Here is a 19,670-nt window from a genome sequence, read left to right on the forward strand (position 1 = left end):
ATTGCACAGCTCCGGGGGTCTTCCGTCTTCGGGGGTCTTCTCGCCGCACTCCTCCGCTATCTTCTTGTAGCTCTTTTACTAGCGGAGGAGTCCGGCTTTCTTCCGCGCCGCCGGCCTCTTCTCCCGACTTCGGGGGTCTTGTCCCCCTCTTCGGTTCTTCTGTCGCCGCCGTCGCAGCCTTCCGTTCTTCTTCTTCTCCAGGAGATGTTGCCTCGACGATCTCTCTGGCCGGAATGCCAGAGCCGCGTTATATAGTGACAATGGGGCGGTGTCACATGGTATATGTCACATGGGCTGGTCACATGGGTTGATGTCACATGGGGACTAGGACATCGTAAGGGGGCGGGGTCACCATGTGACACCAACCCATGTGACATAAAGCCATGTGACACTGCCCCATTGTCACTATATAAGTGGCCGCGCAGCGCGGCTCTGGCATTCCGGCCGGAGAGATCGTCGAGGCAACATCAGAAGAAGAAGAAGAAGAAGAAGAAGAAGAAGAAGAAGAAGAAGAAAAAGAAAGAAGAAGAAAGAAGAAGAAAGAAGAAGAAGAAAAAGAAAGAAGAAGAAAGAAGAAGAAAGAAGAAAGAAGAAGAAGAAAGAAGAAAGAAGAAGAAGAAAGAAGAAGAAAAGAAAGAAGAAGAAAAGAAAGAAGAAGAAAGAAGAACGGAAGGCGACGGCGATAGAAGACCGGGCCACCGCCTGTAAAAGAGCTATAAGAAGGCGCGGTGGCCCGGCAGAAGAACCAAAGAGGGGGACAAGACCCCCGAAGTCGGGAGAAGAGGCCGGCGGGGAGGAAGAAAGCCGGGCTCCTCCGCTAGCAAAAGAGCTACAAGAAGATAGCGGAGGAGTCCGGCGAGAAGACCCCCGAAGACGGAAGACCCCCGGAGCTGTGCAATAAAATATTTTAACCCTGTGTTGTGTTTTTTTTGTACTTTTTTTCACAGGTGAATGGGTAGGGGTACATTGTACCCTATACTCATTCACATAGGGTGGGGGGTCGGTATCCGGGGCCCCCCTTATTGAAGGGGGCTCCCGGATTCCGATAAGCCCCCCGTCCGCAGACCCCGACAACCAACGGCCAGGGTTGTCGGGAAGAGGCCCTTGTCCTCATCAACATGGGGACAAGGTGCTTTGGGGCGGGGGGGCCGCGCGGCCCCCCCTTCCCCAAGGCACCCCCCATGTTGAGGGCACGCGGCCTGGTACGGCTCAGGAGGGGGGGGGGGGCGCTCGCTCGCCCCCCTTTCCTGGCTGGCCGGGTAGCGTGCTCGGACAAGGGTCTGTTGTGGACTTGGGGGGGACCCCCACGCCGATTTTTTTCGGCGTTGGGGTTCCCCTTTAAGTTCATTCCAGGCGGCGGGGTCAGCGACGTCTCCTTCGCGGGCCCCGCCTACCTGGAGACGCGCTCGAAATGAGCGGACTTTCCTCCGCGTGTGTGGGCGAGTCCGTTCATTTCAAAAGTAGGGCGGATTGTATGGCGGACTTAGTCCGCCGTATTAGTCCGCTCAAAAAGTGCCGTGTGTGGGCAAGTCCGTTCATTCGAAAGTATGACGGACTGTCTGTCGGATTGTCTGACGGACTTAGTTGGCCAGACAGTCCGCCACGTGTGTACGCGGCCTGACTTTGCTGGCTTGTCTTCCTCCCATACTGACAAACTTCATGTTATTGAAGGAAGGATGAATGGAAAAATATACCAAGACATTCTTGATGGAAATCTGCTGCCATCTACCAGGATGTTGAAGATGAAACGAGGGTGGACATTTCAGCAAGACAATGATCCCAAACAAAAAGCCAAGGAAACTCTCAATTGGTTTCAAAGAAAGAAAATAAAGCTGCTAGAACGGCCCAGCCAATCATCTGACTTGAATCCAATAGAAAATATATGGAAAGAACTAAAGATCAGAGTTCATAGAAGAGGACTATGAAACCTTCAAAATTTGTGCGAAAGAATGGGCCAAAATCACACCTGAGCAACGCATGTGACTTGTTTCTCCATACAGGAGGCATCTTAAAGCTGTCATTACCAACAAAGGATTTTGTAACAAGTATTAAATAAATTTCAGTTAGCGTGTTCAATACTTTTTCCCTGTGTCATTCCATTTTATTACGCATAACTTCATTTCTGAACTTATTTGTTTTGTTTTCTTTGTATGTATGGATTGCACGAGTTATTACGGATGTGTGGTGAAAATCTCATGTCAATAGGACCTTTAGAAATATATTTACCTAGAAAAACGGTGAGGCGTTCAATACTTATTTTACCCACTGTATGTATGTATGTATATATGTGTGTCTGTATTAGGATTATGAATGCCTATACAGTATATATTATGCTGTAAATAAGAACGTTTTTGTTCTGCTGTGCATAACTGATCTGTGAATTTGCAAAACTGTGGGATATATTTCTAAAGCAGTGAATGTGACATTCACTGCATGTTTATCTTCCTGGTGCATGCTTCTGAAACTTCAGTGATTGATTTACCAGCTGTGAATGTCACATTTACTGCTTTATATGTAGGTCCCTATGTCCTTTCTATGTGTGGTCGGTGTAAAATGTATAAAAATTATGTTATAAAATATATTAGGGAAAACTATATATAGTTTAGTGTAGTTACTTTCATATCACTACTTGTTCTCTAAATCTCCTAACAGTTTGCTTGTTATGCTTTATGCCAGGGATATGCATTTAGCAGACCTCCAGCTGTTGCAGAACTACAAGTCCCATGAGGCATAGCAAGACTGACAGCCACAAGCATGACACCCAGAGGCAGAGGCATGATGGGACTTGTAGTTTTGCAACAGCTGGAGGTCCGCTAATTGCATATCCCTGCGCTATGCCCTTGAAAATGGAGGACATAAAAGCCCACACTATAGAGAGGACAGGCACCTCTCCCTGCTTATTGTTTTCATAGAGACAGCAGTTTATCCAAGCCTGCCTTAGGCCTTAGTTTAGTTTAGAGAACTGACTTCTGGTTTTATCAGCATCTGTGCTTATAAACGGTATCTTACCCCATTGGATGTCAGCACATCCTCCGTTTCATCTTCCTTCAGAGAAGATTGTATCTCAAAAGGATTGCCTTCTCTGATATACTGATCAAACAATGACATTGTAGTAGAGTCGGTCGCAGACGCTTGTTTACTCGGTGACATCGACGGGGAACGAGACTGATTCAAACACTTAAATTCCTACAGATGGGAGTGAAAAGAAAATTCAAGAGATTAAAAACGAAACTTTGAAAATGTTTATAAGGGGGAAGTATATTTAAGGTTGTAGTTTAATCTGATGTGTCGGCTGCTGCTCCGGGTTGTCTCCCCCCATCCGACATCAAGGACCGGGATCTGACTTTGATCACGACAATAGCAGGCCCTTTGAGTCTGGTATGAATTTTTAAGAGGAACCCAACATTAAATAATATATATATTTTTAAAAACAGCATGGGGTTCCCCACAAAAATCCATACCAATCCCTTATCCAAGCATGCAGCCCGGTAGGTCAGGATAGGTAGGAGACGAGCGAGCGCCCCCCTTCTCCTGGACCATCGCCAGGCTACATGCCTTCAACATGGGGGTGGGGGGCTCTTATCCATGTGAAACTTTCATATATATATATATATATATATATATTATACACACACACTTTTTCAGAACACGTTCATCAGGACATCATTTTGTATACCAGATACAGCATAATTTTATATAACCTCATTGGGAAAAGCCTTATAGTGGGTAAGCTACAATCACACTGACACAATGTTTAGAGCATACTTGAATTTGGTTATAGCCTACCTAATTGATGATTCATAATGTAGATGCGCATGTGCCCCATATGTTCATGTCCAGCAGGTGCGATCTGTTTTTGGACCATCTGCACCTCCATGGTGGGTGACTATCCAGAAACTACAGTAGGTGCCGCCGATATTGTGTTTCCAAAGCGATCCCGTCATGCTGGTTCTCACGCTGTCTGCAATAGGAAAATGTCCCATTTACCTATAGCAGCAAGCGCGAGAAATAAGCAACAATACGGCCCCCCCATCCCAATGCACGTTGTCCCCATGTTGATGAGGACAAGGGTCTCTTCTCGACAACCCTGGCCTGGGTTATCGGGGTCTGCGGGCTTATCGGAATCAATAAGAGGGCCCCCAGATGCCAGCCCCCCCAACCTATGTGAATGAGTATGGGGTACATTGTACCCCTACCCATTCACCTGGGGAAGAGAGTCAATTAAAAAAAGAAAAAAAACACACTACACAGGTTTTTAAAGTAATTTATTAGACAGCTCCGTGGTCTTCTTCCAACTTTGGGGGTCACTTTCGACTCCTTCGCGCTCTCCGGAGTTCCCCCTCAAGATTCATACCAAACACAGTGCCTGGCATTGGCGGGGATCCAAGTCGGATCCCCGCACCAGTGTGAACAATGCCTCAATGTCAGCAATGCTTGTTGTTCATTGGGAAAGGAAAAAAACACATTTCTCCTTTCCCGATGCGGCTCGGCGCTGGCTCCTGCGACTGGGCTCGCAGGGTGTCAATTTCACCGATAAAAGCGGCGAGATTGACACAATATCGCAGGCACCTATTGTACCTAGTTTTGATATTTTTAGTTTGCTCTGGTTATATACTATTTCTCTATTCAATGTATGACTCCCGTAATGAATAGGGATGGGCTCGATGTTTGAGTCAAACAAGTTCGCCTGCAACGGAGTGCCCCACAATTCACTGCGAGATCACAGAGAATTGACGGCTGCTGATTGGCCAAAGCATGGACCTGACCTGCATGCTTTGGCCAATCACAGCGTGATGTTCTGTGAGAGCCATGATCGCCCAAAGGCAGGGTGCCTTTGGGCAATCATAGCACAGGGGCCAAGTCCATGCCCCACACTATATAAGGTTGGTGCTTACCCGGAGGCTGTATATAGTGAATGAATGGAGATTAGGCAGGTAGTTAGTGTAGTGTGCAGTCAGTCAGTCTAGTATATATTATACAGTGCAGTTAGTGTAGTATATATAATAAAGTCCGGAGTACATAGTGCAGTCCTTATAGTATATATAATACAGTTCAAAGTATATATAAGGGTCCAGAAGTAGAGATAGTCAGCGTGGAACATAGTCCAGAGGGTACTATTGGGGGCATTAGTGGAATGTTGACTAAAGCACATAAACCCAAGGTAAGTATAGTAACAAGTCCTAGTTGCAATCTCGGTACATCCAATAAGAGGATAGCATGCGACCGGTCTAAACTACATGGCATGTTCACCAATGCCAGGAGCTTGGCGGACAAGATGGGTGAACTAGAGATACTGTTGTATGAGGAGGATTTGGATTTTGTGGGCATTTCAGAGACTTGATTTAATAGCTCTCATGATTGGCTGGCAACCATTTAAGGGTATATCCTTTATCACAGAGATAAAGATGGTAACAAAGGGGAAGGGGTATGCCTGTATATCAAGAATAATGTACAAGTGAATGTGAGAGATAACATCACTAAGGGAGCTAGGGAGGAGCTGGAATCCTTATGCGTAGAGCTCCAAAGGGATGAAGATAAGGGGAAATGAATACTGGGAATATGCTATAGGCCCCCTAACCTGAGGGAGGAGGAGGGGGCGGACCTCCTATCACAATCTGGATTAGCAGCAAGGATGGGAAGTGTTATCATAATGGGGGATCAAAAGTTCCTAAATGTCTTGTAGGACAATTTCATGGGTCAGATAGTAGACGCACCAACTAGAAATAAAGCATTACTAGATCTACAGATTATCAACAATACAGACCTGATCACAGATGTGGAAATATGGGTCAATTTAGGAAACAGCGATAACAGGTCAATTGGCTTCAGTATAAATCACACAAATGGGAAACATAAGGGAAATACAAAGACACTGAATTTCAAAAGAGCCAGCTTCCTTAAACTACCAACCTCGCTAGAAGATATAAATTGGGATAAAATCTTAGGAACAAAGAATAAGGAGGAGAGATGGGTTCGCTTTAACAGCATATTAAATAAGGGCATTAGCCAGTACATCTCATTGGGTAATACATTTAAAAGAGCGAGCAAAAGTCCTGGATGGCTTGACACCAATGTAAAAATGCATATAAAAGCAAAGGAGAAGGGCTTCAAAAATACAAGGTTGAGGGATCATCATTAGCATTCAAACTTTACAAAGAATGCAACAAGAAATGTAAGGGTGTAATTAGGATGGCTAAGGCTTAAGATAGAACACAAAAGACACATAGCGTAGGAGAGCAAAAAAAAAAATCCCAAGAAATTCTTTAAGTATGTAAACAGTAAAAAAGGGAGGACTGACCATATTGGCCCCATAAAGAATGAGGAAGCACATCTGGTTACAAAAGATTGAGAGATGGCGAAGGTATTGAATGTATTCTTCTCCTCAGTCTTCACAATTGATAATAAACGGCTTCAGCCAAACACTAACCATGAGTAAAAGTTTTTGTGCTATCATTCATCTTCTCTGAAAAATGGCCAAGAAGTCATAAATTCTGCCAGGGTATGTAAGCTTATAAGTACAACTGTATAATACATGTTCAGAGTATATAGTGCAATCAGTGCAGTACATACAATACAGTTCAGAGTATATAGTGCAGTCCTTGTAATTACATATATATACACATATACATATATATATACACATATACATATATATATACACATATACATATACACATATATATATATACACATATACATATATATTTATATATATACATATACATATACACATATATATATATATATATATATATATATATATATATATACACACACACATATACATATACATATATATATATATATATATATATATATATATATATACACAGCCTTTAAGGCAGGATAGGGAGTGTGAGCGAGAAACCCCCTTATACTGAACCATACCAGGCCACAACAAAGGAGGTGGATGCTTTGGGCTGGGGGGGACTCTGTGCGCCCCCTCCCCAAAGCATGTTGTGCCCATGTTGATGGGGACATGCGCCTCTTCCCAACAATCCTGGGCTGTGGTTGTCTGGGTTTGCGGGCGGGGGGACTTATCAGATTCTGGAAGCCCCCTTTAACATACATTGTAACCCTACCCATTCACCAAAAAATATATCAAAAAGTAAAAACCACATCAGACAGTTTTTGACAATTCCTTTATTTTCTTTTAAAAAAAAAAAGTGTCCTGCGATGCCTATCCATCTTCAATCATGCCGCCCGACAGACCCGAAAAATTGCATTTTTTAAAAAAAAGCTCCGTCTCGATGGAAGGCCTCCCAGCAACTGCTATCTCTTGGTTTGATAGCCGTTATACAGGCAGTGGCAGGGCCACCCGGTGATATAACCGAGCGACCCGCCCCCTTCTGACTTCATATGCTCTCAGAGGAGGCAGGGTCATGTAGTTACATCAGCGATGTCTCAGTTTATGATTGGAGAAGAGCCTCTGTCTCCTGTCCGTTCATCTTCAGTGCAGCTGAGGCTGCAGAAAAAGGGACTGGGGAATCTGTGTCCTTAGTTACTTACTGTCTCAAAGGTGAGATGTCAGGGGTCTGTTTAAACCCCTGATATCTCACCAAAGCCCCCCAACAGGGCTGATAAAAATAGCAATAAAAGAAAAATGTTAATAAATATTTAAAAGTTAAAATTGTAAAAAAACAAAACAAAAAAAACACAGACACCGTCTACTCCTCCCCCCGAAAATCGGACAAAAGTTCTTTGGATGAAAATTATCGTTCGATTTTCTTATAGTGTGTACGAGCTTTAAAAGGGAAAATACTTCCTCTGGCCTGCAGCAGCCTGGTGATATGATCTCATTTTAGGCATTCATTAGCTAGAGCTCAAGGAAGACTTTTTTTATATAATAGAAGGTGAAGCTTTTAAAAAAAATAAATGGCAGTACAGTAAAACCTTGGTTTGAGAGTGTTTTGCAAGGCAAGCAAAATTATAAAATAAATTTTGACTTGATATACAAGCGATGTCTTACTATAAAAGTAGTGTCATGTCACAACTAAGTATAAAAGAGAAGAGAGGCGCCTCTGAGTGTAGCAATATGGTTACATTTAATGAAGATGCAATATTCTCACATGGTTAATGATTAAAACAGGCACATCTAAGTATTCAAGCATCTGGGGTAAAGCTGCCCACATAGACCACTCCCCCCCTCCGCAACCCCATCATCCCTTCCATGCTGCGCTGCATGAGCGCTTCAAGCAAGCCTCTCTTTCAGATCGCTCTACTGCAGGGTAGTCTTCCAGATCACGATTGCAGATTGACAGCGGTGAGAGCCGGCGGTGTGGAGGATGGTCTATGTGGACAGCTTTACCCCGGATGCCTACATACTTAGATGTGCCTCCTTTAATCATTAACCATGTGAGTTGCTAAATGTTGCACCTTCATTAAATGTAACCATATTGCTACACTTAGAGGCGCCTCTCTTCTCATAAACTACTTTGTAGCACCTGCTGGATTTTGCTTCTAACCCCCTTGTGGATGAACATTTTATGGTTACACAACCTATCACATTGCTATAATCTTTTTATATGGACTATAATCTGAAAAACTATAAATGGTTGTGGAACGAATCATCGGAGTTTCCATTATTTCTTATGGGGAAATTTGCTTTGCTATACAAGTGCTTTGGATTACAAGCATGTATCTGTAAGAAATTATGCTCGCAATCCAAGGTTTTACTACCGTTAATTTGTAAAACTTTTGGTACAATAGGGATGTGGCCGCCAGCAGAAAAACTTCAAATTTATGTTATAGTAAATTGTGACAGGTCGGTCATTTGTTTGTGCAAACTTGCAAAGTTACAAAAGGCTCCCTCCAATATAAAATGTTTATTTAAAAGAATTATACAAGTAAAGTTTAGATTTTTCAAAATCTGTCTTATCTCCCCCCCCCCCCAAGGATTTGCTCAGCTTACAAATTACATAAGCACTTATAACAATTTAGTTATGACGCTGCATCTATTATCAGTGCTAATACCCTGCTGCACGCTCCGGAGGACGGGACGAGGATAATCCTTTGACCAGTTTCTCCTCCTAATTTATTCTATAGTTAAATCAGCAGGACATGGACACAACGTTGTAGAAAGACATTACCAGAGCCGTCACAGTGTCAGAAGTTCAATTTGTGTATTAATCTTTAATATGCAGTGAAAGAGAGAGAATGGCACTATAGATGAGAAGAAGAGGACCAGAATCAGTGATCATAATATTCATGTTCCTGGCCACTAATGTTTTTTTTCTGAATCACAAATTCTCCTAATGACTTGTCTATTGGCCACCGACATCAGGCGACACTGCTGTGTATTACAAGAGATCAGAGTCTAACCCTCTTCCAGGAAAGCGTTCCCACTCTTTATATGTCAATAAGGGATGACCAGATCTGCCCACGTTCAGTTTAATGCGGGTTTGGTGACCCCGGCAGGAAATCTGTGAACCTCCAACATACGCCAAAAATCACTGAGAAACCAGTTATGGGAAAAGAGTTTTATTTTTTCTGTAATTTTTTTTTTTTTTAAACCTGTTGTTGTAACTGTAATTTATAAAACTTATAAAGTGTGAACTAAAGTTTGGCTTCAATTTGTTAGTGTATCCCAATCCACTAATCCATCTATCACCCCCCCCCCCCCCCCCCAACTGACAATACCCGTGTGCTTCTTCATAAAGTGTGGGGATACTAATACAGGAGGTGTATTACTAGCCAGATCACCAGGTGAAAACGAAGAAAAAAAAAAAGTAAAACAGCCACCACATTTAATGATTGGTAAGCTGTAATATATTACATTTTTGGCTTTGGGTTTAATGCCGCTTTAAGTCTTTTTTTTTGTGGCCTGTGATGTTGACCTACATTGCAGCGACAACAGTTAGTATTCTTGTTGGGCACTAACTATTAGAAAATAGCCCTAATTTTCTTGATCCTCCATCCCTTGGACATCATTCCAGTCCATTGAAATGGGAGCACAACGGGACTCTTTAGGTTCCCTAAACTCTAGAAATGAATCGGATATGGCCTTGTTTAAATGTATGTGCTTGCCAACCAATCTCACTGTGATGGCCCTGTGCTTGCCAACCAATGTCATTGCGATGACCCTGTGCTTACCAACCCATCTCACTGCGATGGCCCTGTGCTTGCCAACCTGTCTCACTGCGATGGCCCTGTGCTGCTTGCCAACCCGTCTCATTACGATGGCCCTGTGCTGCTTGCCAACCCGTCTCACTACGATGGCCCTGTGCTTGCCAACCTGTCTCACTGCGATGGCCCTGTGCTGCTTGCCAACCCGTCTCATTACGATGGCCCTGTGCTGCTTGCCAACCAGTCTCACTGCGATGGCCCTGTGCTTGCCAACCCGTCTCACTACGATGGCCCTGTGCTGCTTGCCAACCCATCTCACTGCGTTGGCCCTATGTTTGCCAGCCCATCTCACTGCGATGGCCCTGTGCTGCTTGCCAACCCGTCTCACTGCGATGGCCCTGTGCTGCTTGCCAACCCATCTCGCTGCATTGGCCCTGTGCTTGCCAGCCCATCTCACTGCGTTGGTCCTGTGCTTGCCAACCCATCTCACTGTGTTGGCCCTGTGCTTGCCAACCCATCTCACTGTGTTGGCCCTGTGCTTGCCAACCTATCTCACTGCGATGGCCCTGTGCTTGCCAACCCATCTCACTGCGATGGCCCTGTGCTTGCCAACCCATCTCACTGCGTTGGCCCTGTGCTTGTCAACCCATCTCACTGCGTTGGCCCTGTGCTTGCCAACCCATCTCACTACGTTGGCCCTGTGCTTGCCAACCCATCTCACTACGTTGGCCCTGTGCTTGCCAACCCATCTCACTGCGATGGCCCTGTGCTTGCCAACCCGTCTCACTGCGATGGCCCTGTGCTTGTCAACCAATCTCACTGCGATGGCCCTATGCTTGCCAACCCATCTCACTGCAATGGCCCTCAAGAACTGAATTTTTTGGTTATGTAGGAATTAATTTATTTCTTGATTGGGTGATAATATGTGTATATATTGGATTTAATCCTGCTCTTTAGCCAAGAACACGTGACCGGTGGTTTCTGCTACAAAAAGATATCTAGCACTTTCCAATACTCAGGCTGGGTTCACACTGCTGCGGCTACGAGAACCGGATGTGATTCGCACCGCACTGCAGTGCAAATCACATCCAATCTCTGTGCGATGCGAGTTCAGCCATACAGATAGTATGGCTGAATTCACATCGCACCCGCCCCAAACTCGCACAGGACCCTTTTTTTGGTCCGCAGCAGAATCGGATCGCATGGGTGTTCACACCATGCGATCCGATTCCTGTCCGAGTTTGCAGATCGCACTGCGATATGCGAACTGATCTGGGGGTGTCATTAACATTTCACTGACACTCCCAGCAGTTCGCATAGGGCAGTGTGAACTGCCGCCGGGAGGCATGCGATGCGGGAACCCGCCACAGATTTGCGGCCTTCCCGCATCGCTGCAGTGTGAACCCAGCCTCAAGACTAGAAAGAGGAGTTTTGTGACAAATCAGAAAGCCTCTATTGACCTCCTGGAGATGATTCTCTTTTCTATGGAGAAAAGGTAAGGATCCCACACTGTGCATGTTAGGTTGTTGCATTGTAGACAATATTTCAAGTGATCCAGCGAGGACACTCAGGACCGGACAACTGCTACTAAAAGCCACGTCTCTAACCATACCGAATTCGATAACTAGCTCCCACAAAACCTTTAACGCACTTACATGTAACTGTATAATGCTGAAACTGGACTTGACTGGGCACAGCTCCCACGTTTCATTTTCGAGGAACATTCGGAGCTCCTCAAGCCGCGTTCTGTAAATCAGATAATACGCTGCAATTAGCGGAAAGCAGAAAATGACAATGACAACATAAAAACATTGTGAAAGTTCATAATGGCCTGAAACCTGAGGCCTAATCTCTTTTGACTGGAAAATAAATAAATTAGCAGTAACATGAAAATGCCTTGAGCAGACGGGAAAAAGAATCAGTGATTCGAGAGACACACAGAGGACAGTCGAGGATTTAAACACTAAAAAGCTTTATTCTGTCCTTGCATTCATCCTGTGCACTTTACCGAGTACAAAGGCAAATGACAATTCATTAATCTTTCAGAACCACCCAATTGAGGCGCTTTTGGTGCCCTCTCAGCAGGAAGGTTTTGAGACTATTCTGATGAAGCAGACTTATACTAAACTACACAAACACACTGAAGAAAAGAGAGCGAAACAAAAATTGCGATTATAATTACACTAAATTGGTCAGGCTATACTGCACACTTGCACCTACTAATAGCATACAATTGCCACAAATAATAGACTTAAAAATAAATAAATAAATAGCACAGAGGCTTTATGCTCCAAAATAAAATCTGATCATTCTTCTGATAATTTTTATTGTAAAATAGTCTCTTAAAGTGGTTGCAAACCCTGTATAACTACTTTTACCTACAGGTAAGCCTATATTAAGGCTTACCTGTAGGTACTGGAAATATCTCCAAAACCTGTACAGTTTACGAGATATTTACCATATACGCTTGCGTCGACGTCATTGGCACATGCGCACTGCAGAAAAGGCCCAGATGTACAGTTTCTAAAGGGCTTGTGCCATGACTGGAAGCTCACAACATCACATGACTCTGGCCACTCAGAGAGCCGGAGTCCGTGGTCCCAGAAGGAAGGGGGGTGAAGATGGACGCTCCCACACAGTGGGGACAGCGGTGACATCGCGGGCTTCCTTTGCAGGTAAGTGCAACATAATGCAATGCATACTTGCCCATTATGCTTTTACTTTGCAGGAGAAAAAGAGAAAGTAAAACCCATCAGGGTTTACTTCCTCTTTAAAAGTTAGGACTAGTCTTTTTATTTTATTTTAAATAACCAGAACTAGGGATTACTGGATGTAAATACACAAATTGGCTATTGGTTAAGGATTTAAAACTGATCCTACCTCCCCTCTTCACTGCACCCCCCCCCCCCCCCCCCCCAGATTCCATCTAAGTCAACCTAAATCTGTGGACACATGACAGGGTGTGTTGCTATGGCTATTTCAGTGATTTTCATAGCATAAATATATTGCAAGAAGCATTTTTGCTTACCATGCATGTTTTTTTTTTAGAAGCTAGGATTCCCCTGTTCCTTTGCTAATGAACCTGTTTTAATGGATTTTTGAAGGACAGGGGTTATTTACAAAAGGAAAATCCACTTTGCACCGCAAGTGCACTTGAAAGTGCAGTCGCTCTAAAGGGAAGATCTGAAATGAGTGGAAGCTCTGGTGATCTTATCATCCAATCATGTGCAAGCTAAAATGCTGTTTTTTTATTTTCCTTGTCCCCCTCGGATCTAAAGCGACTTGCAGTGTAAAGTGGATTTTCCTTTAGTAAATAACCCCCATGGTGAGTAGAGCCTGGGGTCCTGGTTGTCTATGGAGATTGTGAAGCCACTATAACCTGAGCCAAGTAACTTAAGTGTATTCCTGCTGTACACAGACTCATTTACTGGAAAGTTTAAGTAGCATGTACATGTGTTTAAGGTATATTGGTCAGTCCTGTATTGTATTCCTATAATTGTGAATAGTTTGTGTTACAGCATTTTTTTAAATAAAGCACATTAATACTCGACAGAAGTTTTATTGTTTCCTTGCTTTTACAGCAAAGAACCTTAAAAAGAACTGCAGTGCAGGATGGTTCACATAGCTCTTTGGTAAAATAGAAAGTCCACATTGGCTTCCAGCGGAGTGATCCTGATGTGTATGTGTGATGATGCTGGACTAAAATAAATGGGGTATTTGTACTGTTGGATATAAAATAAAGTGAGTCCTCCTTCAAAAGGGCTATTTTGCAATGAAGGTATAATATAGGTTGGCCTTTGTTCTGGTCCCAAAGACTGAACTCCATGGATGACAAATAATTGGGGTGTGTCCAGTTCACAAGTTCATGACGCTCAGGGGTCTGATCAAAAGGTGTATTGATTCAAAGCAAAAGGGTGAAGCAAACATGTTTCGGTGGAAATTCCTCACAGGGTCTTGAAGACGTCAAACGGTGGTGTCATAATGCAAGGGGCAGCAACAAGACTTGTTGGCATATATCAGGTCTGCAAGTGTGGATGGAGGAATCTGTTAGCTAGTCTATCAATGTATCGCCTGCCTTAGTCAAAGTCAGGTCCCAGCAAGAAGGGTGCACAGAGTAGGACTTTTGGTTATTAACGGTATAAGAGGGCGTATCTTGTGGTGTCTACTCTTAGGCAGGACCTGGGGTAGAATTTTTGTGAGGCAGAGGCACAGACTGGCTGCTCTGGCTTCACACAGACCTGCCCTGAGCCGTAGCTATAAGGAGGAATCTAAGAAAGAAGCTGTCATTCAAGATCATGACCATAGGTGACTTTCAGTACTCTTAAGCAATTGCTGACAAATGTTACATAGTTAGTCAGGTTGAAAAAAGACAAGTCCATCCAGTTCAACCACAAAAAAATAAAAATTTATAATAATATCATATAATCCCATATACCCAATTCTATACCCACAGTTGATCCAGAGGAAGGCAAAAAAAAAAACAGCAGAGCATGATCCAATTTGCTAAAGCACGGGAAAAAATTCCTTCCTGATCCCCCGAGAGGCCATCGGATTTTCCCCGGATCAACTTTATCTATAAATGTTAGTACCCAGTTATATTATGTACACTTAGGAAATAATCCAGGCCCTTCTTAAAGCAATCTACTGAGCTGGCCATAACCACCTCTGCAGGGAGTCTATTCCACATTTTCATAGCTCTTACTGTGAAGAAACCTTTCGGTATTTGAAGATGAAATCTCTTTTCCTCTAGATGTAAAGAGTGCCCCCTTGTCCTCTTTGTTGACTGTAAAGTGAATAACTCGACACCAAGTTCACTATATGGACCCCTTCTATATTTATACATGTTGATCATATCCCCCCTTAATCTCCTCTTATCAAGAGTGAATAAATTCAGTTCCTCTAATATTTCCTCATAGTTGAGCTCCTCCATACCTCTTATCAGTTTGGTTGCCCTTCTCTGTACTTTCTCCAATTCCCCGATATCCTTTTTGAGAACTGGTGCCCAAAACTGAACTGCATATTCCAGATGAGGTTTTACTAATGATTTGAACAGGGGCAAAATGATATCTCTCTCTCTGGAGTCCATACCTCTCTTAATACAGGAAAGGACTTTGCTAACTTTGGAAACCGCAGCTTGGCATTGCATGCTATTATTGAGCTTATGATCTACCAAAACCCCCAGATCCTTCTCCACTATGGATCCCCCCAGTTGTACTCCCCCTAAAATGTATGATCAATGCATATTCTTAGACCCCAAGTGCATAACTTTACATTTCTCAACATTAAACCTCATCTGCCACACAGTTGCCCAATTAGACAGAGCATTGAGGTCGGCTTGTAAATTGGAGACATCCTGTAAGGATGTGTGTATATAAAAATCCTGTCAGCAAATGGTTGTAATTTTTTTCAGCCAGTTATCAGCTGTTTGGGAAAATTGATCCGGATGGCTTTACAGCCACCTAATAATTTTTACAGCCCTGTGAAGGGCCTCCTTCCCTCCTGCCACAGCCAGCAGTGGTTCCCACATTCTCCTGCGCCTCTGGGGAGTCAGAGCCTAAGCACCCAGGTGACCGACTTTACACTGAGGAAATGGAGGAATATCTCTCATCTCCTCTGTGACAAATGAACCCAGAAGGTCAGAGTTGTCTTTCCCTGGGTTCCGCACATATATGTAAAATAATTGCACCACACGTGAGATATCGCTGCAAACATGGAAGTGAGAGCAATAATTCATGATTAACTCTAAACTGATAACTCTGAACCTCACCTATTGACAATTTCAGGTACCGTTATTTGTCACCATTTCATGGGCATGCATAATTTATCCTGACATGTTTGGTATCTATTTACTCGACGCAACATCATCTTTTATAATGTACAAACTGGATATTATTTTGTGTTTGTGTGCACTAAAATTAATTTTAGTGTATTACTTCCTAAAAAAATCATGTGTGATAAATGGCTATGCAAATGTCCTGTGACATAAAATAGTACAACAGCCACCATTTCATTCTGCTGGGGGTTCTAAGCAACATTCTAATTAAAATATTTTTTTTATGATTTCAACATGAGTGTGAAAAGAAACAAAATGCCCTGGAGAGCATGTGTTTAGTATTGTTTTACCTTAACAGCAGCATTGGGGAGGGAGATGTCCCTACAGGAATTAAGGTCTGCTTTAACACACATTAATAGGATTATTTACTGTACAGGTGTCACTTTTCGAGCTGAAGACGAGATGACGAAACGCGTTAGTCGTGACCACATGACTTTCTACTTTTTTCATGGTTGCAGGAAACTGATTGGAGAAGGATCCCGTGCGTAGGGAGACTACATGCAAAATAAAGAGATTGGAGTTACAAGGTGCATTGTATTTGGAGTTTTGGTAAGTTCATTACCTTAAGGGGAGTGGATCTCATGAGGTGTGGTGATGGAATTGAAGGATTCTTTCTTTCTCAATCATCCTTATGGGGATTTATATTGTATGATCTACCACCGGGATAGGAACATTTACCAGGAGTGACACACCTTGAACTGTTTTTTAAGCATGCAATGTGTATAGCACTGGAGGAGAGCTGCCAATGCTAAAATGATCAAATGTGATTTTAGTCATAATATTTGGAATAAAATATAAAGACTATATATTCCCTAAGCAGTAATTTCCTGGAAGATCTGTATATATTTGGTATTAAAAGAAAAACACTTCTCCAGCTAGGAACTCTTGCCACGTATTCTGTGCTGCAATTTATAATGCACATCCAAGCTGATCGCTCTCCCTTCGCTTCTTTTATACTACAAGAATTCATTATTGATTGAAAAGGACAGCAACTGGGATTCGGCTGTATGGGCAGGCATCGGGGAATACACATTAAGCTGCCTGATGAGATTTCCTGCTAGTGTCTGTCAGAATCAGAACATAGAACTGCCTACGCTGGCGATATTGCAGCTCAGGGAAAACTCTGGGGTTTCAATTAATTCCTTGGTTTAGGAAATAGGAATCCAACGCTCAAATGAATTATGCAAAGTCTTGGATATTATATTTCCATATACATTGAGTACTTTATTTACAGTAAAAGTGTAACTCCAGCCATTTTTTTTTAAACAACTGGCATAGCGTGAGGAAGGGTTTTTAACTACAATATTAATATTTCAATGGCACAACAGGAAGTATGGGGAATGTATTCATTGAAACATCACAGTGGCTAAAGCTGGGTACACTTTTTTCATCCCAGCAGGCAAAAAAACAAAACAAAAAACAAAACAAAAAAAAAACAGTTGGCCTTACCAACACAAGCGATGTTAGTGTGGTGATCTCCCATGCTCTTGCCTTTGTGTTTGGCATCTCCCACCACACCCTCCCCTCTAGATCTCAATGATCAGTGCCACTGGCTGCCAGTGCTGATCAGGTGCTGGTTTTTCCAGCATGCCCGTTTGACAGAAGCCAGTCGTGAAACTGGCTTCTGTAGAACAGACAGCTGTACACATGGGCTGAAAGTCCGCCGATTCAGTTTAAAATAGAAATGAAAGGCAAAACATTTTTGTATAGATATAACAAAAAAAAAAAATAATAATAATAAAAATAAAATAAAAACACCATGAATACCTTTTTTCCCTTTCTTATAAGTCAAGGGGTGTCAAACTAAAATTCATCATGTGCTGCATCAGCAGTATGGTTGCCCTCAAAAGGGTCGGCTGTATCTGGGGTGCACTACATACAGAGTTCAGGAGTGTGCTACGTTCAAAATGCAGAGTTCAGGAGTGTGCTACGTACAGAATGCAGAGTTCAGGGGTGCGCTACGTACAGAATGCAGAGTTCAGGGGTGCGCTACGTACAGAATGCAGCATTCAGGGGTGCGCTACGTACAGAATGCAGCATTCAGGGGTGCGCTACGTACAGAATGCAGCGTTCAGGGGTGCGCTACGTACAGAATGCAGAGTTCAGGGGTGCGCTACGTACAGAATGCAGAGTTCAGGGGTGCGCTACGTACAGAATGCAGAGTTCAGGGGTGCGCTACATACAGAATGCAGAGTTCAGGAGTGCGCTATACACAGTCTGAAACCCCAGCCCTCCCCCAAAGCTTTTTACTCTTTCCTACCTGACCCAGCTCTAGTACCTCCTTGTGTAGGTGGCTGTAGTACCGCCACTACTCGTGTATTCCAATCTAGTACCTCCATGCAAAACTCGGTGGGAGGGCCACATGACAAGGCCAGCGGCCTCACATATCCTCTTTTCTAAGCTGCATAATAGCTGGGGGAGGAGAATCAGCAGCACACTGAGCTTCCCAGTGAATGGCTGTGCAGCAAGGGGGAGATGGGGTGTCAGAACTTGTCTGATCATTGGAAGAGAGCACACAGCATAGCTAGAGAGCTGACCAGGCTGTGCTCTCCTACTTAGTGTGGTCAATTTTTAATAGGAAAGCAAGTATACTAGCAGGAACACCAGGGATTTCACATAAAGGAAGCAATGCAAAGAAAGCAGGATACTTTCTTATACAAGTACATGGTACAGTAGGCACATATCAGGAATATGTTTTTCACCTGTGTTTTTGTTGATGATTGATTGATGCGCTGACTAGTCGATCAGTCAGTTCTATTTTCTTAATATTCTCTATTATTTTTTAGGATATCTGGTTATCACATGCACTAATATAGATTATAGCACATACATATGCTTGTGTGCACAGGCTTACAATAACACATTTGATATAGGTTAAATTCCCTGTAATAGGCCATACTACTACAGAGAACTAGTATACCTCTATATATACAGTGCCTTGTGAAAGTATACGGCCCCCTTGAACTTAACCTTTTGCCACATTTCAGGCTTCAAACATAAAGATATAAAATTTAAATTTTTTGTGAAGAATCACCAACAAGTGGGACACAATTGTGAAGTGGAACGAAATCTATTGGATTTTTGAAACTTTTTTAACTAATAAAAAAAATGAAAAGTGGGGCGTGCAAAATTATTCGGCCCCCTTGCGTTAATACTTTGTAGAGCCACCTTTTGCTGCGATTACAGCTGCAAGTCGCTTGGGGTATGTCTCTATCAGTTTTGCACATCGAGAGACTGAAATTCTTGCCCATTCTTCCTTGCAAAACAGCTCGAGCTCAGTGAGGTTGGATGGAGAGTGTTTGTGAACAGCAGTTTTCAGCTCTTTCCACAGATTCTCGATTGGATTCAGGTCTGGACTTTGACTTGGCCATTCTAACACCTGGATACGTTTATTTGTGAACCATTCCTTTGTAGATTTTGCTGTATGTTTGGGATCATTGTCTTGTTGGAAGATAAATCTCCGTCCCAGTTTCAGGTCTTTTGCAGACTGCAACAGGTTTTCATCCAGAATGGTCCTGTATTTGGCTGCATCCATCTTCCCCTCAATTTTAACCATCTTCCCTGTCCCTGCTGAAGAAAAGCAGGCCCAAACCATGATTCTGCCACCACCATGTTTGACAGTGGGGATGGTGTGTTGAGGGTGATGAGCTGTGTTGCTTTTACGCCAAACATATCGTTTTGCATTGTGGGCAAAAAGTTTGGTTTTGGTTTCATCTGACCAGAGCACCTTCTTCCACATGTTTGGTGTGTCTCCCAGGTGGCTTGTGGCAAA

At 43.2% G+C, this 19,670-nt stretch overlaps 1 protein-coding gene across 1 annotated transcript in view; it reads right to left on the bottom strand.

Moving 5' to 3' along the window:
- The window catches only part of VPS50 (VPS50 subunit of EARP/GARPII complex), a 367,497-nt gene that overhangs the window by 61,670 nt on the left and 286,157 nt on the right, over nucleotides 1-19,670 (bottom strand). The window contains exons 17-18 of the mRNA XM_077490790.1: nucleotides 11,721-11,811; nucleotides 3,010-3,186 (exon numbers count right to left, since the gene is read on the bottom strand). Coding sequence (XP_077346916.1) covers nucleotides 3,010-3,186; nucleotides 11,721-11,811 — 268 coding nt within the window. The remainder of the gene's footprint in view (nucleotides 1-3,009; nucleotides 3,187-11,720; nucleotides 11,812-19,670) is intronic.

This window comes from Lithobates pipiens, unplaced genomic scaffold (genome assembly GCF_037356315.1).
Source record: "Lithobates pipiens isolate NorthernLeopardFrog02 unplaced genomic scaffold, aLitPip1_a1.2 Scaffold_19, whole genome shotgun sequence".
NCBI lineage: Eukaryota > Metazoa > Chordata > Amphibia > Anura > Ranidae > Lithobates > Lithobates pipiens.